Source organism: Rhinoderma darwinii, chromosome 4 (genome assembly GCF_050947455.1).
Source record: "Rhinoderma darwinii isolate aRhiDar2 chromosome 4, aRhiDar2.hap1, whole genome shotgun sequence".
Classification (NCBI taxonomy): domain Eukaryota; kingdom Metazoa; phylum Chordata; class Amphibia; order Anura; family Rhinodermatidae; genus Rhinoderma; species Rhinoderma darwinii.
The window spans coordinates 12,607,907-12,626,196 of NC_134690.1; the positions used below are offsets into that span (position 1 = coordinate 12,607,907).

The window sequence follows — 18,290 nt, forward strand, 5'->3', positions numbered from 1 at the left end:
AAACAAATGTAAAAAACGGCCGCTGGAGAATTCCACTGCAATTCCGCCAAGTCTGGCCGTGCCCTTAATCTCCAGATCAACGTCCCATCTCCAGAATCTAATGCTCATAACCTGTAATATTATATTTTTCAAGAAAGGCATCAAGGCCCCTCCTGAATTTGTTCAAAGAATCAACCATCACATCATCCTGTGGTAGAGAGGTCCATAGTCTCACTGCTCTTACAGTAAAGAATCCTCGTCTGTGATAGTGGTAAAATTTCTTCCTATAGACGTAGAGGATGCCCCCTTCTCCTTGTTACAGGCCCAGGTGCAAAAAGATCATCAGAAAGATCTCTCTACTGTCCAGTTATATATCTGTACATTGTTATTAAATCGCCACAAAGCCGTCTACTTTCTAAACTGAATAGCCCCAAATTTGATAGCATTTCTTAGTACTGCAGTCCACAGATTCCCCTAATTTCCTTGGTCGCCCTTCTTTGCACCCATTCTAGTTCAGCCATGACCTTCTTATACACAGGTGCCCAAAGATGTACACAATATTCTATATGTGGTCTGACTAGTGATTTGTATAGAGGAAAAACTATATTCTACATGCTGCATCTAGTTATATTCTTATACATGGGGGCAGTATTATAGTAGTTATATTATTGTATATAGGAGCAGTATTATAGTAGTTATATTATTGTATATAGGAGCAGTATTATAGTAGTTATATTCTTGTATATAGGATCAGTATTATAGTAGATATATTCTTGTACATAGGAGCAGTATTATAGTAGTTATATTCTTGTATATAGGGGCAGTATTATAGTAGTTATATTCTTGTATATAGGAGCAGTATTATAGTAGTTATATTCTTGTATATAGGAGCAGTATTATAGTAGTTATATTCTTGTATATAGGGGTAGTATTATAGTAGTTATAATCTTGTATATAGGAGCAGTGTTATAGTAGTTATATTCCTGTATACAGGGGCCAGTATTATAGTAGTTATATTCTTGTATATAGGGGCAGTATTATAGTAGTTATATTCTTGTATATAGGGGTAGTATTATAGTAGTTATAATCTTGTATATAGGAGCAGTGTTATAGTAGTTATATTCTTGTATATAGGAGCAGTATTATAGTAGCTATATTCTTGTATATAGGAGCAGTATTATAGTAGTTATATTCTTGTATATAGGAGCAGTATTATAGTAGTTATATTCTTGTATATAGGAGCAGTATTATAGTAGTTATATTCTTGTATATAGGAGCAGTATTATAGTAGCTATATTCTTGTATATAGGGGCAGTATTATAGTAGTTATATTCTTGTATATAGGGGCAGTATTATAGTAGTTATATTCTTGTATATAGGAGCAGTATTATAGTAGTTATATTCTTGTATATAGGAGCAGTATTATAGTAGCTATATTCTTGTATATAGGGGGCAGTATTATAGTAGTTATATTCTTGTATATAGGAACAGTATTATAGTAGCTATATTCTTGTATATAGGGGGCAGTATTATAGTAGTTATATTCTTGTATATAGGAGCAGTATTATAGTAGTTATAGTCTTGTATATAGGAGCAGTATTATAGTAGTTATATTCTTGTATATAGCGGGCAGTATTATAGTAGTTATATTCTTGTATATAGGGAGCAGTATTATAGAAGTTATATTCTTGTATATAGGAGCAGTATTATAGTAGTTATATTCTTGTATATAGGGGCAGTATTATAGTAGTTATATTCTTGTATATAGGGGGCAGTATTATAGTAGTTATATTCTTGTATATAGGAGGCAGTATTATAGTAGTTCTATTCTTGTATATAGGGGGCAGTATTATAGTAGTTATATTCGTGTATATAGGAGCAGTATTATAGAAGTTATATTCTTGTATATAGGGGCAGTATTATAGTAGTTATATTCTTGTATATAGGGGGCAGTATTATAGTATTTATATTCTTGTATATAGGAGGCAGTATTATAGTAGTTCTATTCTTGTATATAGGGGGCAGTATTATAGTAGTTATATTCTTGTATATAGGGGCAGTATTATAGTAGTTATATTCTTGTATATAGGAGCAGTATTATAGTAGCTATATTCTTGTATATAGGGGGCAGTATTATAGTAGTTATATTCTTGTATATAGGAGGCAGTATTATAGTAGTTCTATTCTTGTATATAGGGGGCAGTATTATAGTAGTTATATTCTTGTATATAGGGGCAGTATTATAGTAGTTATATTCTTGTATATAGGAGCAGTATTATAGTAGTTATATTCCTGTATATAGGGGGCAGTATTATAGTGGTTATATTCTTGTATATAGGGGCAGTATTATAGTAGTTATATTCTTGTATATAGGGGGCAGTATTATAGTAGTTATATTCTTGTATATAGGGAGCAGTATTATAGTAGTTATATTCTTGTATATAGGAGGCAGTATTATAGTATGTTATATTCTTGTATATAGGAGCAGTATTATAGTAGTTATATTCTTGTATATAGGGGCAGTATTATAGTAGTTATATTATTGTATATAGGAGGCAGTATTATAGTAGTAATATTCTTGTATATAGGAGCAGTATTATAGTAGTTATATTCTTGTATATAGGGGCAGTATTATAGTAGTTATATTCTTGTATATAGGGAGCAGTATTATAGAAGTTATATTCTTGTATATAGGGGCAGTATTATAGTAGTTATATTCTTGTATATAGGGGGCAGTATTATAGTATTTATATTCTTGTATATAGGAGGCAGTATTATAGTAGTTCTATTCTTGTATATAGGGGGCAGTATTATAGTAGTTATATTCTTGTATATAGGGGCAGTATTATAGTAGTTATATTCTTGTATATAGGAGCAGTATTATAGTAGCTATATTCTTGTATATAGGGGGCAGTATTATAGTAGTTATATTCTTGTATATAGGAGGCAGTATTATAGTAGTTCTATTCTTGTATATAGGGGGCAGTATTATAGTAGTTATATTCTTGTATATAGGGGCAGTATTATAGTAGTTATATTCTTGTATATAGGAGCAGTATTATAGTAGTTATATTCCTGTATATAGGGGGCAGTATTATAGTGGTTATATTCTTGTATATAGGGGCAGTATTATAGTAGTTATATTCTTGTATATAGGGGGCAGTATTATAGTAGTTATATTCTTGTATATAGGGAGCAGTATTATAGTAGTTATATTCTTGTATATAGGAGGCAGTATTATAGTATGTTATATTCTTGTATATAGGAGCAGTATTATAGTAGTTATATTCTTGTATATAGGGGCAGTATTATAGTAGTTATATTATTGTATATAGGAGGCAGTATTATAGTAGTAATATTCTTGTATATAGGAGCAGTATTATAGTAGTTATATTCTTGTATATAGGGGCAGTATTATAGTAGTTATATTCTTGTATATAGGGAGCAGTATTATAGTAGTTATATTCTTGTATATAGAGAACAGTATTTTAGTAGTTATATTCTTGTATATAGGAGCAGTATTATAGTAGATATATTCTTGTATATAGGAGCAGTATTATAGTAGATATATTCTTGTATATAGGGCAGTATTATAGTAGTTATATTCTTGTATATAGGGGGCAGTATTATAGTAGTTATATTCTTGTATATAGAGAGCAGTATTATAGTAGTTATATTCTTGTATATAGGGGGCAGTATTATAGTATTTATATTCTTGTATATAGGAGGCAGTATTATAGTAGTTCTATTCTTGTATATAGGGGGCAGTATTATAGTAGTTATATTCTTGTATATAGGGGCAGTATTATAGTAGTTATATTCTTGTATATAGGAGCAGTATTATAGTAGCTATATTCTTGTATATAGGGGGCAGTATTATAGTAGTTATATTCTTGTATATAGGAGGCAGTATTATAGTAGTTCTATTCTTGTATATAGGGGGCAGTATTATAGTAGTTATATTCTTGTATATAGGGGCAGTATTATAGTAGTTATATTCTTGTATATAGGAGCAGTATTATAGTAGTTATATTCCTGTATATAGGGGGCAGTATTATAGTGGTTATATTCTTGTATATAGGGGCAGTATTATAGTAGTTATATTCTTGTATATAGGGGGCAGTATTATAGTAGTTATATTCTTGTATATAGGGAGCAGTATTATAGTAGTTATATTCTTGTATATAGGAGGCAGTATTATAGTATGTTATATTCTTGTATATAGGAGCAGTATTATAGTAGTTATATTCTTGTATATAGGGGCAGTATTATAGTAGTTATATTATTGTATATAGGAGGCAGTATTATAGTAGTAATATTCTTGTATATAGGAGCAGTATTATAGTAGTTATATTCTTGTATATAGGGGCAGTATTATAGTAGTTATATTCTTGTATATAGGGAGCAGTATTATAGTAGTTATATTCTTGTATATAGAGAACAGTATTTTAGTAGTTATATTCTTGTATATAGGAGCAGTATTATAGTAGATATATTCTTGTATATAGGAGCAGTATTATAGTAGATATATTCTTGTATATAGGGCAGTATTATAGTAGTTATATTATTGTATATAGGAGGCAGTATTATAGTAGTAATATTCTTGTATATAGGAGCAGTATTATAGTAGTTATATTCTTGTATATAGGGGCAGTATTATAGTAGTTATATTATTGTATATAGGAGGCAGTATTATAGTAGTAATATTCTTGTATATAGGAGCAGTATTATAGTAGTTATATTCTTGTATATAGGGGCAGTATTATAGTAGTTATATTCTTGTATATAGGGAGCAGTATTATAGTAGTTATATTCTTGTATATAGAGAACAGTATTTTAGTAGTTATATTCTTGTATATAGGAGCAGTATTATAGTAGATATATTCTTGTATATAGGAGCAGTATTATAGTAGATATATTCTTGTATATAGGGGGCAGTATTATAGTAGTTATATTCTTGTATATAGAGAGCAGTATTATAGTAGTTATATTCTTGTATATAGGGGGCAGTATTATAGTATTTATATTCTTGTATATAGGAGGCAGTATTATAGTAGTTCTATTCTTGTATATAGGGGGCAGTATTATAGTAGTTATATTCTTGTATATAGGGGCAGTATTATAGTAGTTATATTCTTGTATATAGGAGCAGTATTATAGTAGCTATATTCTTGTATATAGGGGGCAGTATTATAGTAGTTATATTCTTGTATATAGGAGCAGTATTATAGTAGTTATAGTCTTGTATATAGGAGCAGTATTATAGTAGTTATATTCTTGTATATAGCGGGCAGTATTATAGTAGTTATATTCTTGTATATAGGGAGCAGTATTATAGTAGTTATATTCTTGTATATAGGAGCAGTATTATAGTAGTTATATTCTTGTATATAGGGAGCAGTATTATAGTAGTTATATTCTTGTATATAGAGAACAGTATTTTAGTAGTTATATTCTTGTATATAGGAGCAGTATTATAGTAGATATATTCTTGTATATAGGAGCAGTATTATAGTAGATATATTCTTGTATATAGGGCAGTATTATAGTAGTTATATTCTTGTATATAGGGGGCAGTATTATAGTAGTTATATTCTTGTATATAGAGAGCAGTATTATAGTAGTTATATTCTTGTATATAGGGGGCAGTATTATAGTATTTATATTCTTGTATATAGGAGGCAGTATTATAGTAGTTCTATTCTTGTATATAGGGGGCAGTATTATAGTAGTTATATTCTTGTATATAGGGGCAGTATTATAGTAGTTATATTCTTGTATATAGGAGCAGTATTATAGTAGCTATATTCTTGTATATAGGGGGCAGTATTATAGTAGTTATATTCTTGTATATAGGAGCAGTATTATAGTAGTTATAGTCTTGTATATAGGAGCAGTATTATAGTAGTTATATTCTTGTATATAGCGGGCAGTATTATAGTAGTTATATTCTTGTATATAGGGAGCAGTATTATAGTAGTTATATTCTTGTATATAGGAGCAGTATTATAGTAGTTATATTCTTGTATATAGGGGCAGTATTATAGTAGTTATATTCTTGTATATAGGGGGCAGTATTATAGTAGTTATATTCTTGTATATAGGAGGCAGTATTATAGTAGTTCTATTCTTGTATATAGGGGGCAGTATTATAGTAGTTATATTCGTGTATATAGGAGCAGTATTATAGAAGTTATATTCTTGTATATAGGGGCAGTATTATAGTAGTTATATTCTTGTATATAGGAGCAGTATTATAGTAGATATATTCTTGTATATAGGGCAGTATTATAGTAGTTATATTCTTGTATATAGGGGGCAGTATTATGGTAGTTATATTCTTGTATATAGAGAGCAGTATTATAGTAGTTATATTCTTGTATATAGGGGCAGTATTATAGTAGTTATATTGTTGTATATAGGAGCAGTATTATAGTAGTTATATTCTTGTATATAGAGAGCAGTATTATAGTAGTTATATTCTTGTATATAGGAGCAGTATTATAGTAGATATATTCTTGTATATAGGAGCAGTATTATAGTAGATATATTCTTGTATATAGGGCAGTATTATAGTAGTTATATTCTTGTATATAGGGGGCAGTATTATAGTAGTTATATTCTTGTATATAGAGAGCAGTATTATAGTAGTTATATTCTTGTATATAGGGGGCAGTATTATAGTAGTTATATTCTTGTATATAGGGGGCAGTATTATAGTAGTTATATTCTTGTATATAAGAGCAGTATTATAGTAGTTATGTTCTTGTATATAGGGGCAGTATTATAGTAGTTATATTCTTGTATATAGGGGCAGTATTATAGTAGTTATATTCTTGTATATAGGGGGCAGTATTATAGTAGTTATATTCTTGTATATAGGAGCAGTATTATAGTAGATATATTCTTGTATATAGGGCAGTATTATAGTAGTTATATTCTTGTATATAGGGGGCAGTATTATAGTAGTTATATTCTTGTATATAGGGGGCAGTATTATAGTAGTTATATTCTTGTATATAGGAGCAGTATTATAGTAGATATATTCTTGTATATAGGGCAGTATTATAGTAGTTATATTCTTGTATATAGGGGGCAGTATTATAGTAGTTATATTCTTGTATATAGGGGGCAGTATTATAGTAGTTACATTCTTGTATATAGGGGGCAGTATTATAGTAGTTATATTCTTGTATATAGGAGGCAGTATTATAGTAGCTATATTCTTGTATATAGGGGCAGTATTATAGTAGTTATATTCTTGTATATAGGGCAGTATTATAGTAGTTATATTCTTGTATATAGGGGGCAGTATTATAGTAGTTATATTCTTGTATATAGGAGGCAGTATTATAGTAGTTATAGTCTTGTATATAGGGAGCAGTATTATAGTAGTTATATTCTTGTATATAGGGGGCAGTATTATAGAAGTTATATTCTTGTATATAGGGGCAGTATTATAGTAGTTATATTCTTGTATATAAGGGGCAGTATTATAGTAGTTATATTCTTGTATATAGGGGGCAGTATTATAGTAGTTATATTCTTGTATATAGGGGGCAGTATTATAGTAGTTATATTCTTGTATATAGGGGGCAGTATTATAGTAGTTAAGTTTTCTTTGTAATAACAATGTGTGCATAGGCTTGAGAAATTACTCCCTTTTAAGTAAGCCAAAAATATACCCATAGCTGTGGTTTTTTGCCTTCTTCCGCTTCTCCTGACATTGATATTTATTCAGATCTATTTTGTTAATGTGTTTAGCATAAGTAATGTTTTCTGTAACTTAGATGTCTATATTAATTACAATTGGATCTGCCTGTTAAAGGAAAGTATAGGAAACGGTACCTTTAAGTGTGATATTTGGCGCTAAGTGATATTTATAGGCTTTGAATTATAAATAGGTTCTTTATGTCCTGGTAATCACAGCAGTGGGTAATGTCATTCTCCACCCTCCGTAGTACATGAGGTTAATTGCTGCATCTGCTCCATCTGCGGGGGTGTTTCATATTATTTCACCTAATGGTCACAACTGTTTTTTGGGATAAACCTTATTGCAGACAGCACATTATGTTTCCAGTTTGGTACTTTTAGGCTTAGTCTTGGAAGCTAGTAGTATACCGACTTGTCTCTTACTGACCACTGCAAGTGATGGTGGGAAGACCATCGAAGATACATTAGAAGACTTTATTGAACGTCTTTGCATTGTTAGGTGTATTTAGGTAATGGAATGGAAGTAAGGTGTGGGGGTTTCTGCAGACTACAAGGGTTGGGTTGTGGTGGGCCAAGGTTCTGCAATGACCGTCTACTACAGTCCATGAGGTCCAGTAGAAGACAACCCCTTATAAAGCTGAAAACCTACATCACGTGCTGCATTGATTTTTGCTCCAATGCTCCTAAAGTTAAAAATGAAGCAATTTTGCAATAAGCCTTGATTTAACGTGTTCTATTGTTTTGTTTCTACAGCCCAAATGCAGACCTATGTGTCTCCTTGGTAACAGACAACAAAAAATACCCTGTGTAGACTGATCCTGCAGTCACACTGCCTTCCATATGTCTTCATCTGTCCCCTACATACATTCGGTAGCAGGGGCGTAGCTAGGAAAGACTGGGCCCCATAGCAAACTTTTGACTGGGCTACCCCCTTCCCTTGGGTGCCACACACAGCCCCCCTTGTAGAAAGTTCCATGCATACCCCTGTAATAGTGCCTCCTATGTAGATAGTGCCTCCACCTCCCCCTTGTAGATAGTGTCCCCCACCTCCCTCTTGTAGATAGCGCCATACAGCCCCCCTGTAGATAGTGCCCCCCACATCCCCCTTATAGATAGTGCCATACAGCCTCCCCTGTAGATAGTGCTCCCCACATCCCCCTTGTAGATAGTGCCATACAGCCGCCCCTGAAGATAGAATCCCCCACCTCCCCCTTGTAGATAGTGCCATATAGCCGCCCCTGTAGATAGTGCCGCCACCCTTCCCTTGTAGATAGTACCATACATCCCCCACCTCCCCTTTGTAGATAGTGCCTTACAGCCTTCCCTGTAGATAGCACCCCCACCTCCCCCCTTGTAGATTGTGCACCATACAGCCCCCCTGTAGATAGCGCCATACAACCCCCCCTATAGATAGCACCCCCACATCCCACTTGTGAGTAGTGCCATACAGCCCATCCCCTGTAGATAGCGCCATACAGCTCCCCCTGTAGATGGCGCCATACAATCCCCCCTGTAGAAAGCGCCATACAATCCCCCCTGTAGATAGCGCCATACAATCCCCCCTGTAGATAGAGCCATACAGCCTCCCTGTATATAGCGCCATACAATCCCCCCTGTAGAAAGCGCCATACAATCCCCCCTGTAGATAGCGCCATACAGCCTCCCTGTAGATAGCGCCATACAGCCTCCCTGTAGATAGCGCCATACAGCCTCCCACCCTGTAGATAGCTCTCCCAAAACAAATAAAACAAAAATAGTTATACTCACCTAGGCCCTGTTCCCACGATGAACGCTGTGTCAAAGCCTCAACGCCGAAAAGATCCTTGCATAGGATGGCGTGATCCAGTGACGTCATCACACCAGCATGCGCAGGGATCGTGTCCCTGCACCTGATAGACTGCAGGCCTGTAGCCTAGTAGATGGCAGAGCAGGGAGAAACCTCCCTGCTCTGCCATAGTGTTCAATAGTATCTGAGTCCTAAGGTCGCAGATATTATTTAATGTGGCGTCGCTACCATTGTAGCAGTCGTAGAAGCTGTTAGCGGCGCCACCGGGTGGGTGGCACAGACATCCCCATGCCGCGTGCCCCGTAACAGACAAAACAGATAAAAACAAGGACATTTATACAAAAACACAGAAAAAGGCCATACTTACAAATGGACACAGCCAGGTCAGAAACGCTGATGAAGGGGAGTGAGCAGGTGCTTTAAATAATAATAGCCACTCCCACTAGTCTTGAGGGGAGTGGTATGTGGTGCATGGGATGTGTAGTAAGTAATAATAAATGAATAGTGTATGTGCAAGTGGAATAATGTAAATGAAATATAGGGGGCCTGGCTGTGTCCATTTGTAAGTATGGCCTTTTTCGGTGTTTTTGTATAAATGTCCTTGTTTTTATCTGTTTTGTCTGTACATCAGGAGCTTTTTGCTCAGTTAGGGAGTTAGGGACTCGCAAGTCTGGGGATCCTTGTCGTGGATTGCGAGCTTGCGTCCTTTTGGCCAAAATGATCACTAATACCCCAGGTATTTTTCATTATTACTTATATTCGCTTCTTTTGGACACAGCCGGGTCTTTGATGCTGGGAGAGCATGGTGTGTTGTTGTTTGGCCTAGCAAGCAGGGTAGCCCGCTCTATGAATTATCAAGGCGTCACAAATAGGCTTCTACCTGGCTATACACGTTGTGCCTCATGACGTACACACTATCCCTCCATGTTTCACACACTTGCATCCCATTATTCATTTATTTTTTAGGCACTTTACTCATTACTGCCCCCTATATTTCACTTACATTATTACACTTGCACATACACTATTCATTTATTATTTCTTACTACACATCCCATGCACCACACACCACTCCCCTCAAGACTAGTGGGAGTGGCTATTATTATTTAAAGCACTTGCTCACTCGCCTTCATCAGCGTTTCTGACCTGGCTGTGTCCATTTGTAAGTATGGCCTTTTTCGGTGCCCCGTAACAGCCGCTATGGCTGCTACTGCGGTAGTTACGCCACTGTTCGGTAGGTTAGTAGGTGAGCAAGAAGAAGGGGACATATAAAAGGGAGTATAACAGCAGGACCAGACTACACAGAGCTTGTTTGTTGTCTGTTACCATGGAAATGCATAGGTCTTCATCGGAGCTGTAGAAACTATGGCATAGTCTTTAAATCAATTAAATGAGAAGTGATTCAAATGTAACTAAACGGAACATAAACATGATCTGTATAGAGTGGAACTTAAAGGGGCATTCCCATCTCAGGAATCTGTCATATCTACAGAACAGAGAGGTGGAAGCAAAGTCGGTAACCCTATCTATTGGGAGAACAGGCGTCCTCTGACACCCAGTCCCCCAGGCAAGAGGGTCCATCCCAGTTTTATGATCTATAAAATGCTTGCTTGGCTGTTTCCGTAGTTCCCATAGACTTCTTCCTTTGATTATGACAAAAAATGTCTAAGATGGGAAAACGTATTTTTTTATTTCCTTCGGTTGAATCAAGATACCCCAGTCTAGTGCTGAACATTTTTTTTTCAGCTGAACAACAGAATATAAGACAGATCTTCTATAGGTGTCTAAGGAGGTATCCATCTGGTCTCACTTCAGTGCTAGTGCATGTGAATCAACAACTTTAGGGATGGAGCATTGGTAACTCTATTGTGGCGGAAAGGAGATCCAGAAACCTTCTTCCACTGCTCTAGCATGTTAAGTCCTTTTCTTTTCCAGTAGCTTCTCAGCTGAAGATGGAAGAAACTGATCACAAAGTGTCTCCCTCCTGCTCGGACCCCCAGCGATCAGCTGTGATCTGTGGGGAAACCTGGCAGTAATTGATCAATTTCACTGCAGTGCCACCACAGGGGAAATTAAGTATTACACCATGTCCATTCATATCAATGTGTTGTCGGTGTAATACAGGACAGGTCCTCCAGAGACGTTCTATCTAACCGTTCTCCACTCTGACCAAGAGATAAGGATGCTAAACCGAGGACCCCCCGCTATTAAATCATAATTCCCTAATAGGGTGTATGAAAACCTCTAAACTACACAACCTCTTTTAGGAACCAAAACAGACGGAGGAATTTAATTAAAAGTAGGGATTTTGAAAATTGTTGCCATAACCTTGAGGACAAATCTTGTATATTTATTGTTATCCCTGTGATCTTGTTTAGGAATGGAACGACTACAAACTGCGATGGAATCCAGCAGACTACGACAACGTCACCTCCATACGAGTCCCATCGGAGATGATCTGGATCCCGGATATTGTCCTGTACAATAAGTAAGTGCCCCCATGCACAGAGCTGTCAAAATTGTTTTGGAAGCGTTTAATGATGACGCCATTTTGTTGGTGAACACAACTTTATGTCGATTTGCAGTCGTATCGAAAACCATAGATACTGTAGATCATTCTAAAATCACCATGAACTCTGCAAGGGTGCCTATGCTTTCACCTAAGGAAGGCCAACCATGGCCCATTCTGACAATCAGCTGCTTTGATGGTGCTGACCACTAGGACTTGACCTGGACTATAATATTTTTGGCAAACCAACCCAAAGAGGGGAGAGAGCGGCTCAGACGTCAGGCTACAGATCAAAAATGAATATTGTACAAATATGATAGATTTAACCCTTAAGAACTGAGCCTATATTGGCATTAAGGACCGTAGGAATTTTTTGTTTGTTTTTGCAGCACGAAATATTCCAACATTTTCATTTTTCCTTCGTCGTGGCGATGTGAGGACTTGTTTTTTGCGGAACGAGTTGTATTTTTCAATGGCACCCTTTTGGGGAAAATATAACTTATTGATTTACTTTAATTTATATAATTATCGGGGGAAAGGAAAAGCACAACAATTCCGCCATTGTTTTTTTTTTTTTTGTATTATTATTTACGCCATTCACAGGGCGGCATAGGTAAAGTGTTCATTTATATTCTATAGGAAATTTTAGGGCAAAAACTAGTTTTTACGTCACTGCATTTCAAGAGCCATAAGAGTCGTATTTTGTAATAGCAAATTTTTGGGGTTGATTATCTTTTATAATTTTTTTGGGGGGGGGAAGGAATGGAAAAAAAATCAATTCCGTCGTTCCTTTTAGCTTTTTGTGGTTATGTCTTTCACATGCGCTATAAATAACATGATAATAACATTATTATATGGGTTGTTACATTTTCGGCAGATTCACAGCAATTCCACCGCAAAAAACGCAGTTCAGAAAAAAAAAATATTATACTTACCCAGATGTCTGTGTTCCTCCCTCCAGGTCGGCCTCCTGGGAGTTTCATCCCATGTAACCACTGCAGCCAACCAGAGGCCAATCAGAGGCTGCAACGATGTCCCGGGATGAAACGTCATCCTAGGAGGCCGGCTTGCTAGCAGGTTGGTAAGTACTGCCGTTCTCCGCACGGACATTCTGGGGCGAGAAAACTGCACCACAGTGCGCTTTTTCGCCCAGAATTCCCTGCGGCGCACAAGGTCGGATACGCTGCGTGCTATTATGCAGCGTATCCACCCCTTCTGAACTCAGCCTTTAACTTCACAATGTGATCCCTCGATTGCTATTAGGGTATTTTCAGCCATTTTTCGGGCCATAAACGTCCCGAAAAACGGTTGAAAAAATCGGAAGCAGAACGCCTTCAAACATCTGCCTATTGATTTCAATAGTAAATACGGCGTTCTGTTCCGACGGGGAGCTTTTTTACGCCTCATTTTCTAAAAACAGCGCATAAGAAGACGCACATGTCACTTCTTGAGCTGTTTTTTGGAGCCGTTTTTCACTGACTCCATAGAAAAACAGCTCCAAAAACGGCCGTAAAAAAACGCAGCGAAAAATGCAAGTTTGATTAAAAAATGGCTGAAAATCAGGAGCTGTTTTCCCTGGTAAACAGACCCGTATTTTGTTAACCGTGTGAACATGGCCTTACAATGCTTTGGTGCTGTATACTCAGCATACTAACACGTTTTTGCCCGTCAGTGATAAACTGACTGCCAATCTATTAGTAATAGGCAAATAGCAATAGCAAGCATGGGGGCCTTTGCAAGCCATCAGCTACCTGCAAATGTTTTGTTGGGCACCGATGGGGCACAAAGGGGACCCCTTAATTTGTAGCCACTTGGATGCCATGGTCGCTGTTGATGTGACATCTAAAGGGTTAAACAGGCCGGGATCGGAGTTCATTTTGATCTCGGCCGTTGCAGATCTTAGCTATATATTACAGCTGACTCCTTCTGCTGATGGCACATGTAAAGCTCCAGTGTCTGCACTATTTGCTGGCCGTACTATTACATCATATTATTGGGATTAATACCGCATTTTTTTCACGCCTTGTTTTCCAAAAACGGCCACGAAAAAGAAGTGCAGGTCACTTCTTGGGACGTTTTTGGAGCCGTTTTTCATTGACTCTATAGAAAAGCAGCTCCAAAAACAGCCGCAAAAAATGCGAGTTGCTAAAAAAAAACATCTGAAAATCCCTTGAAAACAGCTCCGTATTCTCAGACGTTTTTTGCTAAGCGTGTGAACATAGCCTTAGGATGTAATTGTGCGTCCAATTGCAGGAAGGGGTCAAAGTAGTGGCACCATAATAACAATGTACCCTTCCCACTGATGGTGAAGATTTGGGAGACGAGAGATATGCAGGGCAGGGTTGTCCACATAGGTGGTCCTGAGTGCTTGATCCTCAGGGGCAGGGCCACATTATAGTCCATGCAATTGGAAGCTGATGCTGTAGTCTCCATTCAATACTTAGATGTAATGTGATGTAACTCTAGGCTGTAACCTCTAATATCTGATATGGCCATCTCTAGCAAAAGTTGGGATATCCATGTAGCCCTGACTCGGACCTAAACCGTTTCTAAATATCTCATTAGTGCATTTGGATATTATAGAAGGGATCTCCCACCAGGAACACCAGCTAGGAGCCAGAGCAGAGAGACAACACTCCTTCTGACGGGCCCAGCCCACCCATGTATTGCATGGTCGGCCATTTATGTCAGTGCTTGCAGCAGGGGGAATTTATGAAGCCGGACCCACTTTGTCCCGCCATCTGGCTCAGCCAATCGGAACCCATGGAAATGAGAAGCTGATACCAAAACATTGTCATCTTCAGATTGGCTCTTCTGCTGGGGCCTCAGGAGCCTCGTATGGTGAGGATGGGGAGTTGTCAGCCTTTAAATGAGTGCAATTGCCCCTTTTCCTCAGCCCTGTTAACCCCTATGAGGAGCCAGTGTTATAAACTTTACTCCTATTTCGTACCATGCCCAGAGACTTTGCTGTAACTTTTTTTTTTTTTTTGTGGAGGAATGAATTGCCTTCATCTATCGAATGTCACATTAATTTAGTGGTTTAATGAGTTCAGTTCGCAGGGAGCAGCCGTGACGCCTGTCAATTCCATTCAGTGCCCGTGTTTTGCATAACAAAGCAATTATCCTGCGCGGTCGGCGCGCCATACATTTAGCAGACGTAATAATCCATCATGGCATATTTGTGGTGTTGTGAAGGCGCTGAGTGCCAGCGTATCAGAGGCTGCAGCTTGGCAGGCGACTGTTACCTGGCATTGTGGTATTCGGAGGGGCTTATTGTTCTATCGTCTCTTACCACATCGTCAATATCATTCTGCCGTCATCCCTTCCTCATTAAAGATGAGACAATCGGTTCCAGTTTTTTTAGGTCAAACTAGAGCTCCCAGCATGCACCAGGTTGGTTAAAGTTTTGAGAACACTGCCCTGAAAAACGGCGAAAAAATGGAAACTGAACGCCTCCAAACATCTGCCCATTGATTTCAATGGGAAAAACGGCATTTCATTCTGGCGGGGTGTTCTTTTACGCGTCTTTTTGTAAAAACGCTGCGTAAAAAAAGCACCCAGTAAAAATGACACTTCTTGAGCCATTTTTGGAGCCGTTTTTCATTGTGTCAATAGAAAAACCGCTCCATAAGACGTCCATAAAAACGGTTGAAAATCAGAGGCTGTGATCCCTTGAAAACAGCTCTGTATTTTACAGCCGTTTTTCTTTTTGCGTGTGGACATGCCCTTAGGCTATGTTCACACGGCTTATTTTCAGCCGATTTTTTAGGGAGTAAACGTCTCGAAAAACGGCTGAAAAAACGGAAGTTGAACGCCTCCAAACCTCTGTCCAATGGCGTTTGGGTCTGACGGGGCGTTTTTTTACGTGTCGGTTTGAAAAAATGGCACGTAAAACAACGCCCCGTAAATATAAGTGCTTGTCACTTCTTGAGCTGTATTTGGAGCAATTTTCCGGCTCCAAAAAGCATCAAAACATGCGTTTGATGCTCTAAAAACGGATAAAATTAGAGGCTGTTTTCCCTTGAAAACAGCTCAGTGTTTTACAGCCGTTTTTACTTTATCGTGTGAACATAGCCTTAGAGTTACATGAAATTCTGTCTGCCTGCAGCCACCACTAGGGGGAGCTCAATACATAGGGACTCATACAGTTCCCATTCACGTCTATAATAAATCTATATGCAGTGAGCTCCCCCTAATGGTGGCAGAAATAATCGTATCATTTAAAGAGGACTTGTCACTACTCCTTACATGTCTATTTTAGTTATTAATTAAGATCCCCATTAACAGGCAAAAAAATTCTATGTGGGATGGAATTGGAAAAAACTGATTCCTCCATTTTCTTTTGGGTTTCATTTTTACGTCTTTTACTGTGCAGTAAAAATGACAAATTTACTTTGTCTTGCTGGTCATTCCGATTACGGCGATGCCAGATTTATATAATTTTTTTTTTTTTATGTTTTACTCCTTTTATAAAGAAAAAACTATTTGTTAGAAAACAATATTTTCCATATTCCATATTCTGAGAGCCATAACTTTTTTTTATTTTTTCGTCGGTTCAGCGGTGTCAGGGCTTATTTTTTGCGGCACAGGCTGTGGTTTTTATTGGTTCCATTTTTTGGAACATACGACTTTTTGATCACTTTTTATTAAAAAACGTTTTCACCGCTAAGTTGACGAAAAACAGCGATTCTGGCGGTTTATATATTTTTATTTTTACGGCGTTCATCGAGCGCATTAAGTAACACTATATTGTAGTAGTTCGGACTATTCCGGACGCAGCGATACCAATTTTGTTTATTTTTATTTTTTTATCATTACTTCAGAGGAAAAATGGGAAAAGGTTATTTTTTTAGAACTTTCACTACTAGAAACTTTATTTAACTTTTTTTTTCACATTCTATTAGTCCCCCTAGGGGACTTCAATCAGCGATCATTGGATCGCTGGTACAATACACTGCAATACTAATATATTGCAGTGTATAGTCTTTTTTTACCTGCTTAGCAGAGGCAGAGTGAAGGCAGTCCTATGGGCCATCATTAGGCTCCTGGGCTGCCATGACAACCATCAGCACCCCACAATGGCGTTATAGGGGTGCCGATGACCTGTCAGAGGGGGCTGCCCCCTCTCAATAACGCCTCAAATGCTGCTGTCGCGATTGACCGCTGCATTTGAAGGGTCAAACGGCCAGGAACAGCGCGATCGCTGTTCCTGACCATTAATGCCGGGTGTCAGCTGTAATAAACAGCTGACACCTGCAGCGTATGGAGCGCGCTCAGCGCATGAACGTGCTCCATACTTCTCCCCCTGCACCTTGACGTACACGTACGTCAAGGTGCGTTAAGTGGTTAAATAGCAATTCCGGATAATTTTTCCTTAGAATTCAAAATTGTGCCATTCCTCTGTTATTCCTCCTAGAACTGTATAAATTGACAACTGGGTGTTACCAGTTGGGGGTGTGTCTCTGTCAACACTGATTGGACAGTGTCAGTCTGTGTAGAGTGAGAGAGACTGTGTAGGGCCACGCCCCTTCGACAGAGGAAATTGTAACACCAAGTTGTCAATTTATTCATAATTTTCTAGGAGGAATAAAAGAGGGACAATGCAGAGTTCTAAGAAAAGATGCTCCAGAATTGTTAATGCATGGGGAAGACAAGTATTTACTAAACCAGACTTGTCAGAAGAGATGACAGGTCCTCTATAAATCAGCTTCTCATGATTGGCTCAGAAGGAGGTTTCCAGGTACAAGGATCCCCTCTAAGTACGTCCCAAAAGTTCTGCCGTTCTATTTAAAGAAGCACTCGCCAAACTGATATTCTGTGTTGTGCGTAATGTAGGGCCTGAAGGGGCGGAGCATTACACAGGGATCAATTTTTTATGTTCTTAGAATCTTTGTGTCATGCTCCGCCCCCTCAGGCCGTGCACAAGGAATAACAATTGACTTTAGGTTACCCTCGCTGACCATAATTGTCAAGGCAAATTCCAGCCAAATTAAAAAAAAATTCTATGGCGTATTTGTCATGCCTTTGCACTGACCAACTGTAGTCTTCCAATTCTTTTTACTTTTACATTTTAACCCTGTAAATTTTGGTCAATTTTCTGATAATAAGGGGCAAAAAGTCCGGACTATTAGGTACAGAGTCAGATGATTTACTGCATTTTCGTCCTTTTTTATGTTTTTTTTTATATTTTTCTTTCTCCAATGTTTTCCTTTCCTCTCCATCATAAGGCCCCCTGTTCTTGTGGAGACCGTTAAACAATCTGTAGCCTGGGCTTTCTTACGTTTTCACCTCCATAGGTATTAA

The 18,290-nt window shown here is 37.5% G+C and overlaps 1 protein-coding gene across 3 annotated transcripts in view; it reads left to right on the top strand.

Moving 5' to 3' along the window:
* The window catches only part of CHRNA2 (cholinergic receptor nicotinic alpha 2 subunit), a 107,992-nt gene that overhangs the window by 65,815 nt on the left and 23,887 nt on the right, over nt 1–18,290 (top strand). For all 3 annotated transcript variants that reach the window (XM_075860828.1, XM_075860826.1, XM_075860827.1), the window contains exon 5: nt 11,857–11,966. In XM_075860828.1, the coding sequence (XP_075716943.1) occupies nt 11,857–11,966 (110 nt within the window). The remainder of the gene's footprint in view (nt 1–11,856; nt 11,967–18,290) is intronic.